Here is a 22,190-nt window from a genome sequence, read left to right as displayed (position 1 = left end):
TATAACCTACAAAATCCTATTTAAGAATATACAGTAGAAAATTTTTAAAATATTTGGCAAGTTTGTCAAATATAGCCTATATTATGGGGGAAGAATTTTTAAATCTCCTGTGGCAACCACTCACAGGTAGAAACACTTCCTCACACAAAGTGCTGCCGGCGCCTCACACAGAACCCTTTCCCCACACCTTTTCCAAACAAGTTCCTCCAGACTAGCAGCAGCACCAATTAGCAAATACCTGGAGGAAGTGCAAATCAGTTGTCATGCAAAATACTACTTAAACCAATGCTCCAACGCTCTGCAGAACAGTTGTAAACAACATCATGAAGGAGCACTGTTAACTGCTAAAGAGCTTCCTAATAATATAATTTTTTAGAAAGTCTTTTTAGACATATTTAGTTTTTAACACCAAGACACAGAGACAAGTATTTAAACTGCTGAAGCTTGTTGTAAAATTAGTTCAGTATTGCAGTCTGAGGATGTGTGTCGTTCGAAGGGTGGATTACACACCTGACGGTTCTGACTGCAAGCAAGGTGTTGGCTCTGATTGGCCACAGCGCTTCACTCTTTCTCTTCTGTTATCGCCTTTTCACTGACTCACCTTGCCGGTCCAAAGATCGCTGCATTGTTTGCACTAGGCCTGAGCTGCTAGGGACAGAAGGATTCTGGTTCTTTGCTCGTCTAACTCGTTAGGTGCTTCTATCGACCTCTGTAGCATCTAAGCAGTTGACCGCTCCATCTTAGATTTTGCCAGAGGGTCAATAAAAAGACTTTTTGCCGTGTGGAGCCAATTTTGTGCCAGATCTTCCTTTTTGTGGCAGACAAAAGCAAAGGGAGGGTGGAGACCTGAAACACTTCCTCATCTTTATTTGACCCAGTGCCCATGTGCACAGGTCTGAAAGGAAATCCACATTTTTTTTTTTTGAGGTAAGACAATTTATAACTATATATATAATGGTTTATAACTCTAGAAAAAGTTATAAAATTGATGTCATGTATTGTGATAAGTCATCATCCTTAATTGTTTGAGTCATATATTGTCTGAAACGTGACATTAGTTTTGAGTTAGCTTTGAGTTTTGCTGTGAAGTAGAAAGATCAAGAGAAAGTGATAAAAATTATGTCCAAGTTTTAGTTATTGCTCTTTCTGTTCAACTGAAGACGATGTTGAAGGTTTTATTTTCAACTGAACTGTTGCATGGTACGCTTAGAGCATTACTACTCCACCCTGAATGGTGAGAAATCAAACGTTAGTTTTTCTATCGTTCTTAAAGAAGAATCAGAGCGATCAGTCACTTCCAAAACTGCAGGAGCCTCAAATCACAATGCCCTGTGCCATGTAATTCTAATATATTTCATGTGAACGCTTTTGCTTTTTTAGGGGTAAATAATGGAAATCTGAGCTGAAGATGGGATCAGTGCAGTCATATTTTGGCAGCTTATGTGTAAAAGAGAAAAAGCAAGGTAAGGTCTAGTTTTGTATTGCATGTCAAATTATCACTGAGATGCACCTTAATCCCACTGTTGCTCTTATGTTTTTCTCAGAGGAGGAGAGATATGTTCGAGCCAACGACAGACCTTCCAACCTGTCTTACAACTACGCTGTAGGTCCCCACTACTGGAAGTATTTACACTTTTCACATTTAATTAAACATTTTTTAGCTGCAATGTAGGTTTCTCAATTTGTCTTCATAAAATCACATCTTTTGGTGGACTTTACCGGCCTATTTAGAAACATAAAATCTGAAAAGTGTGCATAAAATGTCAAAAAGGTTTATGGTTGTAGCAAAATGTTCAAGGTTAGTGGGGCATAAATGTTTTTGAAAAGTCCTAAGTATTCATACATGATGATGTGTGCTGTAGGTATTTTCTGATTAACTGACTCTTATGTCACTTCTTCTTTCTCAGAACAATGCAATCCGGACCTCCAAGTACAACATATTCACCTTTCTGCCTCTTAATTTGTTTGAGCAGTTCAGGAGGCTGGCTAATGCCTACTTCCTCTTCCTCCTCATCCTTCAGGTATATTCCCCTTTCTCTATCTCTGCATTCCAATACCTAACTTTATCGTTATATGCCAGTGTGTCACTGATTATTGATAGAAATCAGTTTCTGCATTTTCAAAGAAACATTTTCTAACATAAGCATACACTGATCATTTTGTGAGTGAAACTTATTTCATTTTAATTTCACGAATTTCACATTTTCTATTAGTGTTCACATTTGTTGTAAATGGATTAAAGTACTAACTGCATTGTCTCCTGTATTCACAGTTAATCCCACAAGTATCCTCTCTGTCCTGGTTTACCACAGCTCTGCCGTTAATTTTGGTGCTGTCCATGACAGCAGTGAAAGATGCCAGTGATGACATAGTAAGATAAAAGCATGGTTCTAATCATAACCTGCTCAAAGCCAAAACAAATATTTTTCTTTTTTTTTTCTGCCATCTGAATAGAACAGACACAAAAGCGATCGGCAAGTGAATAACCGAATGGTGAACATCCTCATCGATGGAACGTGAGTCATTTTAATAGTCAAACATTAAATTACAGATGTGTTAATTATTTACAGTTTATGAGGAAGTATTTATTAAAGGGGATGTGTTCAGTATCGTTTTGCTTTTTCTTCACAGACTGAAAAATGAAAAATGGATGAATGTTCAGGTTGGGGACATAATTAAACTCGAGAGCAATCAGTTTGTAACAGTAAGTATTGGCTTAATCAAACTTGGAAAAGAGATTTTAAATTTTTAGAAAAAGTTAACACATGTCACTCACCCTACAATATTGACTTTATTAGTGTCAACTGAACTTTTATTTTAAGATTCAATAAAAGCTTCCATAAAGACTATTATCTTCCAGGCAGACCTCCTATTGCTGTCCAGCAGTGAACCTCTCAATCTAGTCTATGTGGAAACAGCTGAGTTAGATGGGTGAGTATGGTGCAAGTTGTTTCCCTTTCATATGATTTCCTTTTAGTTGCTAACTTCTTACATCCCATATTGGTGATCCCCAGTGAAACAAACCTGAAAGTGAAACAAGCCTTGACTCTCACAGGAGAGATGGGAGACTCCATTGAAGCGCTTTCTGCCTTTAAAGGTAAGAAATTACCCAATGTAATCATGCATTCAAGATTCAAAACAAAAAAACAAGGCAAAAAGAAAATAATTCAACAATGATGTAGTATATAGGAACCTGACCTACATTTTAAAGAGAATAAAATAAGATCAATAACAGTAGAAATGAACTTTTTTCTTCAAGATGCAGACCAAATTATTCAGATTTTCCTGGAATTTGGAGCAATGCTAATTACATAAATGTTAGCTTAGCAGATACAAATAAAACACAAACTTCAGTTAGCATACCTGTTAATTACAAATCCAGTGTATGGTGAGACTGGTTTTTCAAACTATTTATAATGGGGCCTTTTTAATTTTGACCAACAACCATGTTACATAATCGAAAGAATTGCTGACACCTATTATTTTCAGGCGATGTGCGATGTGAGCCTCCAAACAATCGCTTAGACAAATTCAAGGGAACCTTGACCGTGAATGGACATAATTATGGCCTGGACAATGATAAGATATTGCTGAGAGGATGCACTCTGAGAAACACAGAGTGGTGCTTCGGTCTGGTCATCTTTGGAGGTAAATCTATGGACATGTAGCCTTCATTAACACACCTGCTTGTCCTACTTTGCAATGTCAAAACTCCTCAAGTGAAAAAGGGCTTGTTGTGTAGTGTATCATTTCACTGAGAGGTATACTTGCTTGAGCCTAGCTGTTTAGGATAAGAATATTGGCAATGTGGGGAAAGAAACCAAATTTCTTACTCTTCAAGTCTACATAAGCCCACCAGAGGGCAGTAATGCTATACTGGAATGCCCATGAGCTTTTGAGGAATCAATTAAGGTAAAAACTAAGAAAGCAATAATTCAAGGGATGTTTTTTATGTTTAAATACTAAATTATTAAATGTATACTAACTTGTCTTTGAACTTTGGAAATATGGAAACAAGTAAAGTCATCAAGAGCTGAGCAGATCAATCACTACATATTTTTTGACAGTTGTGTTCTCATTAGAAACCAGCAAAAAAAGGCCAAAAAGATTGTGATTTCATTCTATATTTAACAAAAACATAGAATTACTAGCAAAGAAAGGATTGGATGTCCTCTGCAGAATCACGTGTATGTCTGATCCTAACGGAGAATGTTCTTAGGTCCTGACACCAAGCTGATGCAAAACAGTGGAAAGACTAAATTCAAACGCACCAGCATTGATCATCTGATGAACGTCCTTGTGTTGTGTGTAAGTGTCTGCACACACAAATACACTGAAACGATTGACTTTCTGTGCCACTAAGCATTTACCTCAAACACTTAACTAACATCAGCAGAGTATGTCTGAAATAGTCATTCATACCTTATGGACGACTTCTCAACACTTTGAAATTAAGTTAGAATGGGAATACATCCAATCTTTGTGAACTGTACTTTTTTTTTTTTTTTTTTTTTTACAATAATAAGGTTAGCAATGTGTCCATTTCACTAGATCTTTGGTTTCCTGTTTACCTTGTGCTTCATTCTGGCCATCGGCAATGCGATCTGGGAGGTCAAGGAAGGCTCTGTGTTCACTGTGTTCCTGCCACGGGAACCGGGTGTTAATGCTGCTCTCTCCTCCTTCCTCTCCTTCTGGTCCTATGTCATTGTCCTCAATGCAGTGGTGCCCATTTCCCTCTATGTCAGGTACGCTTTAAAACAGAAAGAGATTAAAGTCAGACAGAAACAAGTTGTGAATTTAGTCCTTATTTTACCTTTCCATTTCTGTACCTGAGATTTTAACATCTGGTTGTGCATGAATGTCAGTGTGGAGGTTATCCGTCTCGGGAACAGCTTCTTCATAAACTGGGACAGGAAGATGTATTATCCCAAGAATGACACTCCTGCTCAGGCGAGGACCACCACACTCAACGAGGAGTTAGGCCAGATTAAATACATCTTCAGTGACAAGACTGGCACTCTGACACAGAACATCATGACATTCAACAAGTGCTCCATCAATGGAAAAAACTATGGTAGGCAGTTTGAATAAAGTCACACTGAGGTTGGTTGGATGTCTGATTCTTTAACATACAATATGTCTCTCTTATTTAGGGGAGTTGTATGATTTTTCTGGACAAAGAGTTGAAATAACAGAGGCAAGTAGGCAGATTCCAGTGTTTCTTGATGAAAGTATTTAACAGGCTCTAACAATATTGCCTAAATATACTGTTTTTTTGTAGAAAACACAAAAAGTGGACTTCTCTTGGAACAAGCTGGCAGATCCGAAGTTTGACTTCCATGATTATAGTCTACTGGAGACTGTGAGAGAGGGAAACCCTGAAGCTCAGGCCTTCTTCCGCCTTCTGGCTCTGTGCCACACCGTCATGCCTGAAGAAAAGAAGGAAGGTCAGAATATCAGAGTTTTTACAAACAGCAATATATTTACAAGGAGAAATTTCTTGAAGTGAATATTAAAGACATTTAAAAAGGGGTCTAAAGAGTATATACACATATAAACATCTTTGTTTATAATCAGCCCTACTTCATTAAATTCTTTAAATCTTTTTGTAACTTATCTGGTGGAATAAATTACCTGACAGTGCTATTTAAAGTTATATTTAGTGAGAGAAGCCTTTAATACGATTATAATCTTTACAGAATGAGTGAAGTAATTTTGGAGGGGGGCCTCTCTCCTCAATAAGTTTCCTGTCTTGTCTTCTTAACAACCTGGTAGGTGAGCTAAACTACCAGGCGCAGTCTCCTGATGAGGGCGCTCTGGTCACCGCAGCAAGGAACTTTGGATTCGTGTTCCGCTCTCGCACACCTGAGACCATCACCATCATGGAAATGGGCGAGAAAGTCACATACGAACTTCTGGCTGTTCTGGACTTTAATAATGTACGGAAGAGGATGTCAGTAATAGGTCAGAGAAAATTGTCAAATTTTTACATACAGAAAATACATTGTCTGCATTTATCACCCCTATGTAAGATAGTATTATGTAGCGTTCAACAGCTGCATTCTGAAGTCAGAAAATAACCAGTGTTTTTTCATAGCTTTGTCAAGTATATTTTGTTGTTTTTCTTAGTACGTGCCCCTGATGGCAAGATGACACTGTACTGCAAAGGTGCCGACACCATCATCTATGAAAGACTAGACCCCTCTTGCAAAAAGTTGATGAAAGTTACTACAGGTCACCTAAATGTAAGCTCTGCTTTTTTTGTGATTTTTATTTAAACTTTTTATATGTTTTGCTTCTTTTAAGTCCTCTGAACTCTATGAACAATCTAGGAATATGCAGGCGATGGGCTACGCACTCTTGTTCTGGCCTACAAGCACTTAAAGGAGAACTACATGGAAGAGTGGACACAGCGCCACCATGAGGCGAGCACAGCACTGGAAGGACGAGAGGAGAGACTCGATCAACTTTACGAAGAGATTGAGAAAGACATGATTGTTAGTTCATCTGCAAAATACACCGAGGACCAAATCTTTAAATAGTTGTAATGAAAGGCTAAACCAAATTTCCATCATCATCTCACTTACTATTAACCTTTGGTTTCCAGTTGTTGGGAGCGACAGCTGTTGAAGACAAGTTGCAAGACGGTGTACCACAGACTATTGAGCAGCTGGCTAAAGCCGATATCAAAATCTGGGTGCTGACTGGTGATAAACAAGGTCGGATTTGCTACATATTAGGGCTATTGTAAACAAATATTTTAGCAATTGAATATTTTTACAATTAATCGAGTAATCTGATTTCAAAAAAAGAAGGATCAAATAAAACATTGGTAAATTTAATATAACAGCAGTATTATATTAATGTTAACATCAGTTAAATTTTTCACATTTGAGCATCCCTGACAATAACTTTTCAGTAGTTTAGAAAATTAACTTGTAACAATAAGGGCTCACTTTATAAGTTAACCTGAAGAAAAGTTAGACAAAAATCAGAAATTATATTCAACTTAAGAAAAAAGAGGCTGGCTCACAAACACACTTATAACAAACATGTCTATACTCCAGATTTTGGTTTCTGTATTGATCTTCAGTTAATTTAACAGATTAATTGTCACCTTTCCCAGCCATTGATAGCTTTTGTGTCCATGCTAGTGATGGGATTTGACACCTGGCTGCACATAACCACATCTACCAGCTATGTAACATCACAACATATAACTGATTACAGCAAGTATTTGAAGATTGCTAAAACTTTGCTGGCATGTCATAAACTACAATGGAACAAATGTTCAACAACTATGGAGTTTTCAAAGCTGAGGAATTATTCATAGCACAATTACTTTCATTGTCATTCTTAAACAGAGACAGCAGAAAACATTGGTTATTCTTGCAACATGCTAAGGGAGGAGATGAAGGAGGTTTTTATTGTGGCTGCCAATACACCTGAAGGGGTCAAACAGGAGCTCCAGTAAGTCATCCTTAACTTACTATTGCAATGAAGTGTGTGTAACATTTAAAAAAAAAAAAAATTGTCTTAGCCCCACTAAGCCTGTACTCCCAAAAACTGGTTGAATGAATCGCAGCAAATTAAGTTATTTTCATAATAACTTAATTGTTGTTAAGTTATTATTCTAAAGATAATAACACCACAAAATACCCATAAATTGAACTCCAACAGAATAATTTTTGTTGAGTAATTGTTAGTAAAAATGACAACTTTTTCCAGGAATGCAAGAAGGAAAATGTGTCCCGGATCAACAGAGGAGCCGTCGGTGACTAAAGCTCGTGCAGGCTTGTTTTGGCTTCAGAAAACAGAGACGGTGCAGGATGAACAAGTTGAAGGGGATTATGCTCTGATAATCAATGGACACAGCTTGGTAGATATGCCATTTTCTTTTATTTGTCTTTAAAACTCCAAAAAGGTATTCAAAACTGTCCAAGTCAATAGTGTGTCAAACAATGTTTTATTGCCATCCTGGGTGAGTTTCTTCTTGATGATGTTGAAGGCTGAGCAGACAAACACAAAAAGGACCTGGTGTACATTCCTGGACAGTGAAGGTGGTGAAAGAAAAAAGAAAACGTGTTATCCCAAATTGACTGTATAATCCGCTGACCTGTTTGCCCGTGATGCCATCTGCACTGTATGCAGCAGATGTCCTGTAATGTTCTTCAGTCGCTCAAATGATTTCCATGATCACAGATGTCAGGGCAAAGGGCCTGTACTCATCTAATCCTTTAATGCTACTTGGGGACTTGGATGGAGGCATGTATATTAGCAGAACATTAAATAGCTTAGACTTAGTTCACCAGAGATCATGATAGTAACTAGACAGCACTGTCCTAGACACACGTCATTACTGCAGACGTGTGTCTAGGACACGTCTGCTTTTAAATCTCTTTACCTCCCTAATATTAAATCTGTATAACTGTATGTCCTTTTTTCTGTTTCATCTTAAGGCCTTTGCACTGGAGAAGGACTTGGAGTTAGAGTTGCTGAGAACAGCATGCATGTGTCAGACAGTGATTTGCTGCAGGGTCACTCCTCTTCAGAAAGCCCAGGTTGTTGAGCTGGTCAAGAAATACAAGCAGGCCATCACTCTGGCTATTGGAGATGGAGCTAATGATGTCAGCATGATCAAGGGTAAAATTTTCAGTTGCGCCAAAAGGCTATGGGAAATCTTATAATCTACCCACAACATAATCTCTTTCTTTTGTCTTCCAGCTGCTCATATAGGTGTAGGAATTAGTGGACAAGAGGGGATGCAGGCAGTTCTCTCTAGTGATTTCTCCTTTGCCCAGTTTCGTTACCTTCAACGCCTCCTGCTTGTGCACGGGCGCTGGTCGTACCTTCGCATGTGCAAGTTCCTACAATATTTTTTTTACAAAAACTTCACCTTCACATTTGTACACTTCTGGTATGCCTTCTTTTGTGGATTCTCTGCCCAGGTAAGTGAACCATAAAGGTTTAGCTTAATGGTTCATCTTAAAACTGAAAATATTTTAAATCTCTCTCTACAAAAAATGGACTCCAAATAAGATCTATAAAGCTAATGTTTACTAATGATTGAATTGTCTTTGTTAGACTGTGTATGATGAATGGTTCATCACTTTGTACAACTTGGTCTACACATCTCTCCCAATCCTCAGCTTGGGCCTATTTGACCAGGTATACACCAAATGGAAAATAAGTAATTTCCTGAAAATCATGACAAATTCCATGATTTATTCAACATCCTTTTTTTCCTCTTTTCTGCAGGATGTAAATGACCGCTGGAGTTTTGAGTATCCTCAGCTCTACTCTCCTGGCCAGCTCAACATGTACTTCAGTAAAAAGGCATTTGTGCACTGCATGTTGCACAGCTGCTACTGCTCCCTGGTTCTCTTCTTTATCCCCTGGGGAGCAATTCACGATACAGTCAGAGATGACGGCAGAGATCTTGCAGACTATCAGTCATTTGCCTTGCTGGCACAAACCTGTCTACTTGTCGTGGTGAGCATTCAGGTGAGAAAAAACAGTTCTTGTCTTGGAACATTCTACATGATGATGATGACAATTGAAAAGACACAGTTGTGGCCAAAGCTCTTTCACACAAATGGAGGTAGTATTTATTGTATTTTTTTTCTTCAGTCTTAAGAACCAACTCCCTGAAAATATGGAGTGTGCAGAAATTGTTGGGTGCTTTAAATCAGGAATGAAAGCATTGTTTGATGCATATTTCCTGTAAATATTTTCTGTAATTCTGCAACCTTAGGTCAATGCAAAGTAATATTATGATGGTTGTATTGAGCAAGATTTCCTTCAGTCTCAAAATCTTTGGCAACAACTGTTTAGTGAAAACTAGCATTTTTTTAAATGGCTCTTGTAATGCTTAGCCTCAGAAATATTCTATGCATGTAAAAAGAGATATTGAGAAAAAGATTGAACAACTCCAACTTTAATATTTCAGCTATGCATTGACACCTATTCCTGGACAACCATAAACCAGTTTTTTGTCTGGGGTAGCTTGGCTGCCTACTTTGCTATCACGTTCACCATGTACAGCAATGGCATGTTTCTGATCTTCACCTCCATTTTCCCCTTCATTGGTGAGTACATCACTGAACAAATATTATATAGCAATAGCTTCTGGTACATATGTTTGTATATGAGAAAAAAACCTCAAGAATCTTTATACGTTTTCTTTTACAACATACTTCAGCAACGGATATTTTCAAGACATGACAAAGAGATTTTTGAAGTTTAATATGAGCAAACAATAGAATTCAAGTGCCTAAAAAAGTGTCATAATAGACAAGATTTCCGAACAAACTAAAATAAAAAATTCAGAACTGTGATGTGTGGATTAATACTGAAATATTGATACTTCCAATACCAGACCTTTTGAACAATTCTCATCAATTTTCAAGTCCAAGTTCAATACGTCCAATGCTAAAGTCATTTAAGATAACTTATCTTAACAAGAGCACATCAGAAAGCAACAAAATTATTGAGATCTTGCCTAAATGAGAAAGGGTTGATTGGAACTATTGTTTTCTGCCTGGCAAGTTTGTAATGCTTAAGGACATATGTTCTTTTTTTTTTTTCTTGGCTTTTCTTTCATTGAGTTTAGGAACCGTAAGGAATTCCTTAAATCAGCCAAATGTCTGGTTGACCATATTCCTGACTTCCCTTTTGTGCGTGCTGCCTGTGGTGGCTCTGCGCTTCATCCTCATACAGATTCGTCCAACTATCAATGACAAGGTGAAGAAAAAACACCCCGAAGCCGAATATTGTTATGCACTCTGTGGTTATGAATACGGCCTAATGAGGCGCAACAAACCTAGAAAAGGATGTGTTTTTACAGAAAGTCATATTACTTTCAATTCTTCTACAGGTGAGATATAAGACTCGAGTGGAAGCGCCGCCAGCACCTGCTCCACGCCGTCCAGTGAGGCGTGTCAGCACCCGCCGATCAGGCTACGCCTTCTCCCATTCTCAAGGCTATGGTGCTTTGGTCACTTCAGAAAGATTCCTGTTCAAGCGATCCCTGAAAAGTCTTCTTGCCTTTTCTGTCCAAACAGACACGCTTCAGCCTAAGCTCTTTCGTCCAATTCCAGAGGAGCAAGAGGGGTCACAGAGCTCCCAGAATTAGAAAAAGTCATATGGGGACTAACATCTTGCTGATGTTAGTCCCCATATGATACTAATAGTATTTATGTAACAAACACTGGCTGTACAGGGTACATTGGTTGGAACACTTTATGTTTAATGTTTCTTTTTCAATGAATGGGATCACTGTGAAAACCTAACGCCTTAAGTGTTAGCTCTGGTATGATTTGTTTTTACTGGTTTTCTGAAGAGAGCTAAATTTCTTTGAAACATAACAGACATTTTAAAAAAAAATCACTTCTTGTTCCTAATAATACTTGAGATACAACTGTGTGTTAATGTTTTGTATTTTTATTTTGTTTATTCTACTCTAATACTGTTTAAGAAGTTGTAATGTGACCATGTAGAACAGTGATTGTGTTTCTAAAGCACAGACAGGGGGCAGTATTGTCTTTTCAACTCAATTTTAAGACTTCGTTTATAAAGCATTATCACATTTACTACAAGTTTCATCTGAAGCTCAAACATAAACTTTTTTATCCCTTTTTCTACTAAATTGATTCTGTTTTCTCCATTGATATAGGCCGACTGATGAAAGCACCAGGAATTTGTTCGGTTATCATAAAGATTTATGAACAAATTATTGTTTGGAAAACCAACACACATAGCACTGCTAGGCTTTTTTTGCACACTGCATGCAGCTACAAGCTCTCTGCCCTGTTCTTTCTCCTCCTCTCCCACTCACTCTGTTCCCTCCATCTCCTCCCACATAGCCTTACTGCACTGTGCATTTGCAGAGCCACTCATAACTCCATTCAGCCCACAACTGCAGTGTCCTCTAAGCCAGTAAGTGATGACCTCACTGGTGGAAGCTGTCCCGCTATGGCACACATCCAGAAGAGCTTTCATTTTGCTCACAGCTTCACCAGAGCAGATGGTGTAGATCACACTTCATGGCACTGTGCAGACATGCATAATGAAGAAACACAGTGAGGGCTCAGTTGGTAGACAAAAGGCACCAGCATCAAGGTTTATATGTCGTCAAGCAATAAAAGAACTGACTTGAATACAAAATTGTAAATGTTTTTCATGAATTTGTGTAACAATTTTTACCGTTTAGCATAAGCCCCACTCATTACTCCTTCCAACATGGGCATGTAGCACTGTCAGCAGGCTTGACTGTCTCCAGTGAAGGTCACTGTGTGATCCCCCAGAATGAAATAGGAATGAGAACTGGCATGTTGTATTAATAGCCTCCACGTGTAGCACTTCCCTAACGATGACATGAATTACAACAGTGATCTTCCCCATTTTTCCAAAGGAAGCATTGTAAAAATAGCAAATACAATATAATTTAATGTATTTTACTATCCTATTGTAACCTGCAAGAAAATTATTCATGTCTCTTAACAGACCACTGTACAGCTTCAGAAAGTAGGATAGATAGAAAATAAAGGGGGCTGAAAGAGACTGAGTTTCAACAGCAGTTTTTTTTTTTTTTTTTGGAAAACCAAAGGCAGCATACTGCAGAGACAAAGTAAAGTCCAAATGAACATGAGTTCTTGTATACATGGAGTCTCTGATAGTATTACACAATCTGTCTAGGTCAAAGATCAAGAGAAAAGCAGCAGCCTGGTTGTTACTGAGTGTAAGGAGATACAGTGATCTTATATATAAGAGAAAAAGAATTTCACACATAGCAGCAGTCCAGGCTGGACTGATACTTTATAGCCTCACTAGAAGAGGGAAATGATCTGAGGAAACAATATTAGACTCTGAAAACAGAGAGGGGGCATTCATATTCAAAGTTTGTCAATTTTGTTTTCCTCATTTATTGTTATGCATTGTTATTGTTACGCCTCACTGGACGGCGTGGAGCAGGTGCTGGCGGCGCTTCCACTCGAGTCTTATATCTCACCTGTAGAAGAATTAAAAGCAGACTGTTGAAAGGATAAGTCATAATTCTCATAATGAAATTAAATATTTTGTTGAAAAAAATTTCTGACATATATATATATATATAGACTCCATGTCAGTCCATATATATTTTTTTTTTTTTTTTTTTTGGGAGTGTAGTTTAGTCATGGACTGTGAAACAAATAATTTAAGACAGCCTTGATCTTGGGATGGTATCAGGAGATTCTTGTTAGTAAATAACTGGATCTGTTAAGGGAAGACAAAGGTGAATATTAAATACCAACATAGAGAGCTTAGACAAATTGTACATCAGGTCTATATTGATACAATGTTGGATAACTCTTGAGAAAACAGTTTTTCATCTTACTGAAAGCATTGGTAAAATATTCCAGATTTTTCTAAAATGTTTCAAAAAACTCTTTCTGAATTTACATTTGATCAAAGCTAATTGAATCAGTTCAGCATTCACATTTTATTAGATGCCATTTGGAGGATTCCCTGTCACAAAAATTGTAAACCATTTTCTCAAATAGCTGCAGTTGCATGTAATACTCTATTTATGCTCCATCACACATAGATACTGATGACAGGAGTGCACAACAGCTGAAAAATCATTTTAGGGTGTAGATTTGAGGGCTTTGTTCCCTCTTATAAGTCTATATCTGGATTAAAAAAGAAAAAAAGGAGTGAAGCACAGACTCTTTTATTAACTGCTCTGAGATTAACCAATGCATTGACAAAGGCCTAAGAAGCATGTATGACAGAAGTGGTGTATAAATATGTGTGAGAGAAAGTCAATACAAATGTCATCTGTAATCCTTGTAGAATTTACTGTTAGCTGTGGAAAGACAACCCAACCACCTGCCACATTAACACCAGCCAGGGGTGAGTGGGGGGGTTGATCCACATATCAGCATTCATGTAGAAGAGTTTTAGTCACTTGTGACATTTCATTCATTTGTACTTTTCTTAACAGCCAGAACTTAAAATAAAATAACACAAACACTTTAGCATTTAAATAAAACATGTTTTGATACATCTGCCTCTTTCCAAAGGTTCCTTCAGTCTTTTCTTCCAATTAGCATGCAAGTTTGCATGATTTAAAATTCTGGGGTCAAATTTGGATTTTTTGTTTTGCACAGGGCCATCCCCTTTATCGGTTTTCAAATTTACTTTATCTACCTTTGACATTTCTACTGAAGAACTCTAAAGTGAATGCCTCAAAGTCTAGATAAATAAAGCATGATTGAAGCATGAAACCCAAATGACCAGAAGAATCAGGTGACTTCCAGCCAGTCCATGTTCTCATTTGAAATGAGGTCAAACGATTCTGAGGTCTTGTTTTGCTGAGAGTTCTATAATATTGATCCATCTGCCCCTCAGTGCTTAGAGGAGGAGCTCCCTTTGGACATCCAAATGTGAAGCACTAAAAATATCACATTTCACAGACTGAACACATGTTGACACCACACAATTTGCAGGCCCTTTATGAAAGGACTTTTTCCTCCCACTCCCCCACATCAAACAGTGTAGCTTTGAAACACTTTGCAAGGCTTTTGTTTGGAATTATTGTGCAAGAGTTCCCAATTAATTTGCCAGAAAACTAAAAATAGAAACTTTTCACTTTCGGGTAGTACCCTTTAACATGGGACTCTCATTCATTCAGCTCTAAAACCAACTACATAAAATACTCTAGGCAAACCAGTTAGTCACTGTGAACTAGAAAAAGCGCTTTCCCCCTCCCCGATTGTTACCTTTGGCATGCAGAAGATTTGAGCAGGACATGAAAGAATCTGCCAATTATGAACTCTCCCTTCGTGAGCTTTTTCCAAGCCAGCTGGACTCAAAACAAGGACAGAACCATGTTTCTCGCTTTGAACAACGTTGGCTGAGGTTGTCTTAGTGAGTCAGCTCACAATGTTTGTTTGGAGTTGCATTAGTCCATTTCGACATTGGTTAATAATTTTCTGTTCAGATGCATCAGCTCATGTTAGCACCTAAAATTGGACTCTCAGTCAAGTTTCAGTGACAACGTGCATATTTGAAAAGATTAGTTTATTTAAGTTTAATTACATTCAAGATATTCTAAGACAAGGACAAACAGTTCAATAAAGTAATGACAATTTTTTTTTTTTTTAAAGGCACACATACAGAACAGGGGGATATATGTACATGCACAAGACCACATTAAATAAAAGCAGTAGTTGCACCTCCACAGTTCAGTGGTAAACACATTGTACCTGATTTAACACCCGTCACAGCAAATAGAACAATTATTGCTTTGATTACTGCTGTAATAAAAGTGAACCATGTGCATTTCTCACAGTAAGTATTGAAGCAGCATGTAGAACACAGACCGAAGCTAAACACTTGCAAGACACTTTTTAAAAAGATCCGTTTGCATAATTGTAGATATTGCCACAGCAGAAACTTTGTAGAACCTGTTACCAGTTCAAACACAACCCTCCATTCTCAATGTACATAACTGTAAGACATTCCATTGGCGTGTAGAGATATTCCTTTTCATGCTGATGGGCCAAGTCTGGTTGAAATGTATGACAGAAAAACTCAAAATGTTCCATTATAAAAATACACCTCAAGACAAAGTGTATATAAAGTCAAGATTATGGAAATTTGATCATACATCTTAAAATCATCCCTATTGGTAGAACAAGTGTAGTCTAAGACAACTCAAATAAATGTTGAAAGTTTTAAAAGCTATTGTGAGTATAATTAATTGAGCCCTAAAATACATTAACTTAACTTTTGAAATGATGTTTACAAGCAAGCCAGATAATTCTTTCAACCAGATCTGGCCCAAGAAATGTTACTTAAAAACTGATGCTTGATGGAAGTTAAAAAATCAATGAGTAAATGAATCATTTACCTGGTCCAGTCCAAAAGCTCATTGACCCTTTTAGCCTCAGTGTTCATGTCTTCAGGTTTTGCCTTGACACCTTTTACAAGAAACCCCAGCATTTGTGCACAAGCAGGGTCTCTCTGTTTCCTGTATCCAACAAGCGATTGCCACACTCCTCCCAGCGGCACACTTCTCCCCTCTCCACTATTACAAACTTCCACTCCACATGACTCTCTGCAGGCAGGCTGACCACAGTAGCCCAAAACCCATCTTTCACCTTTTCTAGGGGAACAAAATCCCTCCAGTTCCCCAACTCAAAATTATTTCCTGTGATAGCCACCTTCTGGTATGGAGAGTACGTGAGATAGTGGATCTGGAAGGTCACGCTGACATTTTGGGGCATAGGCTGAACTGCCAGCACCCTCTTGCTAGTTTCTGTGGCTTCGTCAGAAAGGGGAACTGTGTTGTCTTCTTCACACTCATTAACAGGTGGAACATCTGCAAATGTGCAAGCAGCATGCACAGAAGAGGAAGCTTGAAAATTTTCTATAGACACTGGATCGATTTGTGGACTGGAAGGCTTCATCCAAGGAAGGACTTGATCAGTACCATCTGTGATCCACTCATTGTTGTCCATAGTTGCCTCCATGATATTAATTTCTGTGGTTTTGTCCTCTTCCTTGCCTTCTACCTCACACTTACCTTCAATGACAATCTTTACGCCCATCTTTCCCAGGTCTTCATTCAAGCAGGAGTCAGTGGTTGCTTCTTTTGTAAGTTTCTCAACTGTTGTGTTGAAACTTTTAATCTCAACGCATGCCTCACCGACTGTACAAGAGTCATCATTGGTTTCACCAGTGTTCTTAATGTGGGTTTGTGAATCATTTGAAGATTCTGGTATTTTATCTGCTGGTTCTTTGACAGCATACGACTCAGCCATTGTACTTTGAAGTCCAGCCTGGTCCTCAGACTGTAGAGGAACGCCCAATGCCACTGGCAACAAGATTTCAGAGATGAAGGAATTGTCAACACCAGGCAAATCAGGGCTGACGGCCATGCTCGAAATCCCACTCTCCATGCCAGCATCAGGAGAGCACCAAGTTAAGTTGCATGGATTTTCATAAAACAGTTGGACTTCATGATGTGGTGGTTCCACAGTCTCAGCCATGACTGGGGCAGGATCATTAGAGACCTCAAGAAGATCTGCATTTTGCATTTGTTCACCTTTTTGATCTTTGAAGGAAGAGTTATCTGGATGAGACATTTCTGTTGACACAGATGCAGCAGAACTGACATCACCAACAACTGCATCAGGTGAAGACAGAATTTCCACACTTTCTTTAGAAACCAGGATATCATTTAGAGTTTCATCAACTTCACAGTGAGGATATGAAAGACCACAGAGGGTATCAATTGTTGCTTTAGCCAATTCAGAAGCAGTTATATCTTTAATGTTGTCTTCTGGTTGTAGGGCTAGTGGCAGGGCTTGGTTTTCATGATTCATAGTTTCTGGCTCAACTGACAAACGTGATAGGACAGGACTGAACACAAAAGTAGTTTCCTGTGATTCACTAAATGAAGCCATCTTAACATCATCAACATTCTTACTGCAGGTGGAATAATCTTGTTCATGTTTCAGTTCTTCGCTAGACGGTAGCACAGTACAGTTAGTTAACAAGTCTGTAAGACTGTTTTCAGTCACATCACTATTTGGACTCTGTTCAGAAGCTGCACTATCAATGGCTGGACTTGTGATAGTCGTATGTTGGTTTTTGATGCGCTTCTGCAGTGCCATATTTTGAGAGTCTTCACTGGCAGGGTGTGGTTTATTTAAGCTAGCGATGTCAAGTACTGAAATCTCATCTTCATTTTTGGTAGAGAGGGACTCATCCATGTGTGCGGAAGGCTCTTCAAAGTAACACCCAGCCTTGATTGAATCTGAGGTGGCCTGATTTAATTTATAGTTTCCATTTAAACTCACTGAAGCATTTTCTTCATGGCAGATTGGACTGGTCAAAGCACACAGATTTTCTTCACCCTTAGAGGGAATTTCAGTTGACACATCTTCCATAGTCTCCTCCTCCTTCTGTGATTTTTGTACCTGAACAGCAAAAATTGACACCCAATTAGTGACAGACCAAGTATACTACAGAGCATAATTGATCTCCCACCAACATCAGCTCATGACAATTGTCTAAATTTGGTACTCACCTTTTCTTCATTTGCAAGACTCTCAGAAACCATTGCAGGCTCCAAGGAATCACTACATTTTCCCTCTGCATCATTTGACCTTTCAACAAGATTATGTTTGTATCCTTCATCTTCCACATTCAAATTCCTCACTTCACATTTGTCATCTTGCAGGCGCTTAATGGTCTCTTCTGTTTGTATAACATTGGAAGTGTCCTCCACATGCGAGGCATTCAGGAGTTTCTCTGGTTCCACTACGGTAGGCGGACTAGAAGACTGAGGACTCTGCTCAGCAGTGGCACGGCGATTCTTCCGTTTATGCCGACTTCGAATTACAGCTCCATCCCTTCCATTTGAAGCCTCCTCAATCACATCTAGAAGATAAAATGGGACCCATTTTAACGTCAACAGATCTTTAGGTTGCAATCTTGAGACTACAACTTCAGATGTGGTGACTGGACTTCAATTTAACCCATAGAGTCAACTTAATCTACATCAAAAGTTGTCCAGTTTCAAATTTGTGACAAGGACAAAGTTTCTAGAAGAATAAAGTTGAGCATGAAGTATAACATATTACTGACTGCTAATGATGATGCAAAAATTTATTTAAAACTGGAGCAAATTAAAAACACTGTATTCATCAAAAGTTTTTTAATACTTTAACAGATGGGGGTCAATTACATCAATTATTTTCCATGTTTATGAAATATTGCCATTACCCAATTGCAAAGCAGTTGAACATATTTTGCAAATATCTGCGCAAGTATGATGGAATGGCATCAAAGGTGAGGACAAACGTTCTCTTTTTCCAAAGCAAATTGTGACTTCAGTTTCTTTTCAGGAATGACAAAATAGGTATATGTTAAAGAAATAAATTGCCATGTTATGATACTTTTTAATGATATTGGGTCCTTTTGACAAAAAATTTAACCCAGTCTGTTAAATATGCAAATGTTACTTGCCAGCTTTGAAATGGATAATCTGCAAGTTGCACAGGTCTTTTTAAAACTTAATGTTTCCCTTTGTATTCAAGACCACAAAATAAATGGGTTAAAATCAATAAGGGAGCCACAGTTTGTTTCAACTGATTGCAAAGAGAAGACTCTGTCTGCCATTTGTCCTGGGGTTGGTTTTCACATGATCGCTTGAGACATTAGCTACAAATATTCCAGCTTTATTTGAAAAGTTGATATGAAAGTTACTAGCAAATCACAGCAGCTGGTTTCAAAAGTCAAAAAGTTCTTACAAAAAAAAAGAAAAAACGTAACTAAAACCAAAATAAATGTATTCTACATTCGAAATGTCGCATCAATGGTTGCAACTCTGACAGAGGCATAATCTTAAATGCACTAAACCGTTTGTCAAATTAATTTCTTTTAAAAAAAGGTCATTACTTCTACAACCGCTTAACTACTTTGAATAGTTGTAATCTTTATAGTTTTCCTTAAGCATTTGAAATGCACATCTTCACGGAGGAAATGGGAAACTTAATGCATAAGGAGACCGATGGAGAAGCTCAAATTGTGTTCGTGCCAACTCACAAGAGTAGAGAGAGAAAAATAAATAAAGAGAACGAGGATTATCATTCAGTTAAAATTACTAGTTATTACCTGGAAATTAAGAAACCTTTCACCCCTCCCATCATGCGCAGAGACAAGCGGGGTAGAGTTTTAGGATATAAATGACCCATGTAGTTCAAAATACATTTAAGCAAAAACCTATAATATTTGTTACCTTTAAAAGGCAACAGTCCCCTAATCCTTCTCTCCACCAGTGACTGTACCTGTTGACTCCACACGGCTGCGTGCCTCGGGCTCCAGACTGGGCTCCTTCTCCGGCTGTACCGCGTCTCTCGGCGCTGCCTGGCCGCTGCTGCTGCCCCCGCTCCCGTCTCCAGCCTCGGCCTTCCTCCGCTTCCCCTTCACGGTCCGGTAGATAATGAACCCTGCCACTACTGACACCATGGCAATCATGGCCACGGCCACGGCGGGTCCGTGGCGCCCGATCATGCAGAACAGCGAGGCCAGGTCCATGTGTTTTCCCATCGAGTTGTTATTTTTCAGCTGCATAACAGCGTCCGACTGAAGCCGAGTCCCGTTGAAACGCGTGTGAATGGCTCCTGCAGCGCACCACCGCGGAGCCCGGCTCCTGTCTGCCCCAGCAGTCACTGGATGGAAGATCCTAATTGCTCCTAAAAAGCTGTGAGTGGCTGCAGGTGCGATCAGTTCATTGGCTGAACTTGGTCACGGGGAAATGGTTTCATTGATGAAATGAGGGAAGAACTGGCGTTTAGGAAACTTCCACTGTCTGCAAACTGCGTCTCATTGAGTGTTACATTCATGTTCATCTGAAAATAAGACTTCTTTTGAATTCGATGTACAATTTATTCAGATGCTATCAGTTCGTAGTTAATTTCACTACAGGTGACGTCATGTTTTTAGAAAAGAAATCTAAAAACAGACAGCAGACCAGAGGAAGAAATATTATAACCTCTTTTTGTTGTTGTTGTTGTTTTTAAAAGGTAAAATATTAGACCTTCTATAATTGTCCAAAAATTACTAATTTGATAAAAGACTAACCAACTGCAAATTTGGCAACAGTAAATGATGAATAAGCACAATTTCAAATTTTACTGTGTATTTGTTGAAATCAATAGTTACATGCAGACGTTTTGGTCTGGAATAGTGATATCATCGTCCCAGTCAAACAGCTTCACCTACTGGAGATATGTGGTAATTACCAGAAACTTCCGGAAGCCTCTGGAGCGCCTCCTGCTAGAATATAAAGCTGGGACAGCCCCACTGACTGACAGAAAGATACACAAGAAACACAGGAGTGAAGAGACGCCTGAACAACAAGAAGACTCAAGACTAAACAGAAGAAAGATGCTGTGCTCTCATGGATTCCCGTCTGCCATCAGTCCATTCATGGACTTCTCCTGGCCTGTACGCAGTCTGTGGCCAGAGGTCAGACCTCTGCTCTACCAGCAGCATGTCATCCAGAGAGACCTACAGGAGCTGCGCAGCAGTCTGCAGCTGATGGACAAACTTCAACGCCAGATCCTGGAGGACACAGAGCCTTTCAGGAGCAGCGTGGCTCTGCAGCCCGTCTCTTGCAGCTGGACAAAGAGGGAGAGCACTTTAGCCTAACGCTGGACACTCAGGGCTTTTCTCCAGAAGATCTGTCAGTCCGGCAGGTGGGCAGGAAGCTGAGAGTCAGCGGGAAGACGGAGAAGAAACAAGAGGACGGGAAAGGCTGCTACTCTTACAGCCTGCAGGAGTTCAGACAGGAGTTTGATCTGCCTGAAGGGGTGAACCATGAAGACGTCCGCTGCCACCTTTCTCCAGATGGAAAGCTCCACATCCAGGCAGCCAAAGTTCCTTGTATCGAGGGGACGGAGAGAGAGCTGACTATCAGGAGGAGCTCAGAGGAGGAACCACAGCAGAGTGTGTGTTCACAGGCAGAAGACAGCAGAGCAGAGACTCAGAACAGATCCTAAAAAATACAGTTAATTTATATGGTGTAACAAGTTTCCATTGTTGTGGAAAGATGAATGTTCATTTTCCATTTTTATAACAAAGAAAAAAAACTGTTGTAAAATGAAGTGTAAAAGTAATTATGAAAAGTTGAGAAAGTTTGTATCATGTAAATGTTTTGTTAAATGCAAGTGTAATAATAAAGCAAATGATACTTGAAGAAAATATTGAAATTTGCTTCTTTTGCAGTTAAATAAGACATGGGCTTAAAACAATTATACTGATATTTCATGTATTTAAGCAACAGATCTGAGAGTCATTATGAAATGATACATAATCACAAGTTTGTCTGCTACTAAAAACATATTTTCATTTAAAATGTGTTGACAAATATCAGAATCACATCAATTATAATGTTTTATAAACTGTGGTCAATGAAAGCTGGTGACAAACAAAAGACAAAAGATTGTGGTGGACTCCGAGAACTAAATCGGATCAGGATTTATCCCAAGACTTAATCTCCATATTAAAGTATAGAGATTTAAAAGAAGCATGGCGAACACTACACTGTGAAAAAAATAAGACTCTCTAATATAGAGTAAAATGTGGGCACCTGTGGTTGCCAGAATTTTTACCTTATTTATACACCAAGACCA

General features: G+C 38.7%; 3 protein-coding genes across 3 annotated transcripts; 2 read left to right on the top strand and 1 right to left on the bottom strand.

Annotated features, from left to right (window-relative positions):
* Window positions 1-640: 640 nt before the first annotated feature.
* On the top strand, window positions 641-12,536 carry LOC129366721 (phospholipid-transporting ATPase ID-like). Its single transcript, XM_055040721.1, has 28 exons — window positions 641-927; window positions 1,381-1,463; window positions 1,545-1,603; window positions 1,908-2,021; window positions 2,273-2,371; window positions 2,455-2,516; window positions 2,632-2,704; window positions 2,861-2,931; window positions 3,015-3,097; window positions 3,490-3,648; window positions 4,220-4,308; window positions 4,552-4,745; window positions 4,866-5,074; window positions 5,154-5,197; window positions 5,282-5,447; window positions 5,776-5,964; window positions 6,130-6,245; window positions 6,333-6,497; window positions 6,608-6,719; window positions 7,365-7,470; window positions 7,729-7,879; window positions 8,460-8,643; window positions 8,725-8,948; window positions 9,085-9,168; window positions 9,259-9,504; window positions 9,950-10,088; window positions 10,613-10,743; window positions 10,877-12,536. The coding sequence occupies exons 2-28, from the start codon at window positions 1,409-1,411 to the stop codon at window positions 11,132-11,134; spliced, it is 3,582 nt and encodes a 1,193-aa protein (XP_054896696.1). The 5' UTR covers window positions 641-927; window positions 1,381-1,408; the 3' UTR covers window positions 11,135-12,536.
* A 2,510-nt stretch (window positions 12,537-15,046) lies between these two features.
* Window positions 15,047-20,253, bottom strand: stbd1 (starch binding domain 1). Its single transcript, XM_055040720.1, has 3 exons — window positions 19,842-20,253; window positions 18,080-18,432; window positions 15,047-17,969 (listed from the first exon to the last, which is right to left on the bottom strand). The coding sequence occupies exons 1-3, from the start codon at window positions 20,125-20,127 to the stop codon at window positions 15,969-15,971; spliced, it is 2,640 nt and encodes an 879-aa protein (XP_054896695.1). The 5' UTR covers window positions 20,128-20,253; the 3' UTR covers window positions 15,047-15,968.
* A 599-nt stretch (window positions 20,254-20,852) lies between these two features.
* Window positions 20,853-21,759, top strand: LOC129366519 (heat shock protein 30-like). Its single transcript, XM_055040428.1, is given in 2 exon segments — window positions 20,853-21,169; window positions 21,172-21,759. Coding segments are annotated over 2 exon segments (612 nt in total). The 5' UTR covers window positions 20,853-20,943; the 3' UTR covers window positions 21,558-21,759.
* The last annotated feature ends 431 nt before the right edge of the window (window positions 21,760-22,190 follow it).

Source organism: Poeciliopsis prolifica, unplaced genomic scaffold (genome assembly GCF_027474105.1).
Source record: "Poeciliopsis prolifica strain line A6 unplaced genomic scaffold, Auburn_PproV2 SCAFFOLD015, whole genome shotgun sequence".
Classification (NCBI taxonomy): Eukaryota; Metazoa; Chordata; class Actinopteri; order Cyprinodontiformes; family Poeciliidae; genus Poeciliopsis; species Poeciliopsis prolifica.
The sequence above is the reverse complement of the archived record's forward strand: the minus strand, read 5'-3'. Positions and strand labels throughout refer to the sequence as shown.

Coding starts and splice junctions, on each gene's coding strand:
- stbd1 (XM_055040720.1), bottom strand. CDS start 20,127: ATGCAGCTGAAAAATAACAACTCGATGGGAAAACACATGGACCTGGCC. Junction 18,433..19,841: donor CAGCCGTGTGGAGTCAACAG/GTACAGTCACTG, acceptor TTTATCTTCTAG/ATGTGATTGAGGAGGCTTCA. Junction 17,970..18,079: donor GTCTTGCAAATGAAGAAAAG/GTGAGTACCAAA, acceptor TTTGCTGTTCAG/GTACAAAAATCACAGAAGGA.
- LOC129366721 (XM_055040721.1), top strand. CDS start 1,409: ATGGGATCAGTGCAGTCATATTTTGGCAGCTTATGTGTAAAAGAGAAA. Junction 5,075..5,153: donor CATCAATGGAAAAAACTATG/GTAGGCAGTTTG, acceptor TCTCTTATTTAG/GGGAGTTGTATGATTTTTCT. Junction 10,744..10,876: donor GTCCAACTATCAATGACAAG/GTGAAGAAAAAA, acceptor ATTCTTCTACAG/GTGAGATATAAGACTCGAGT.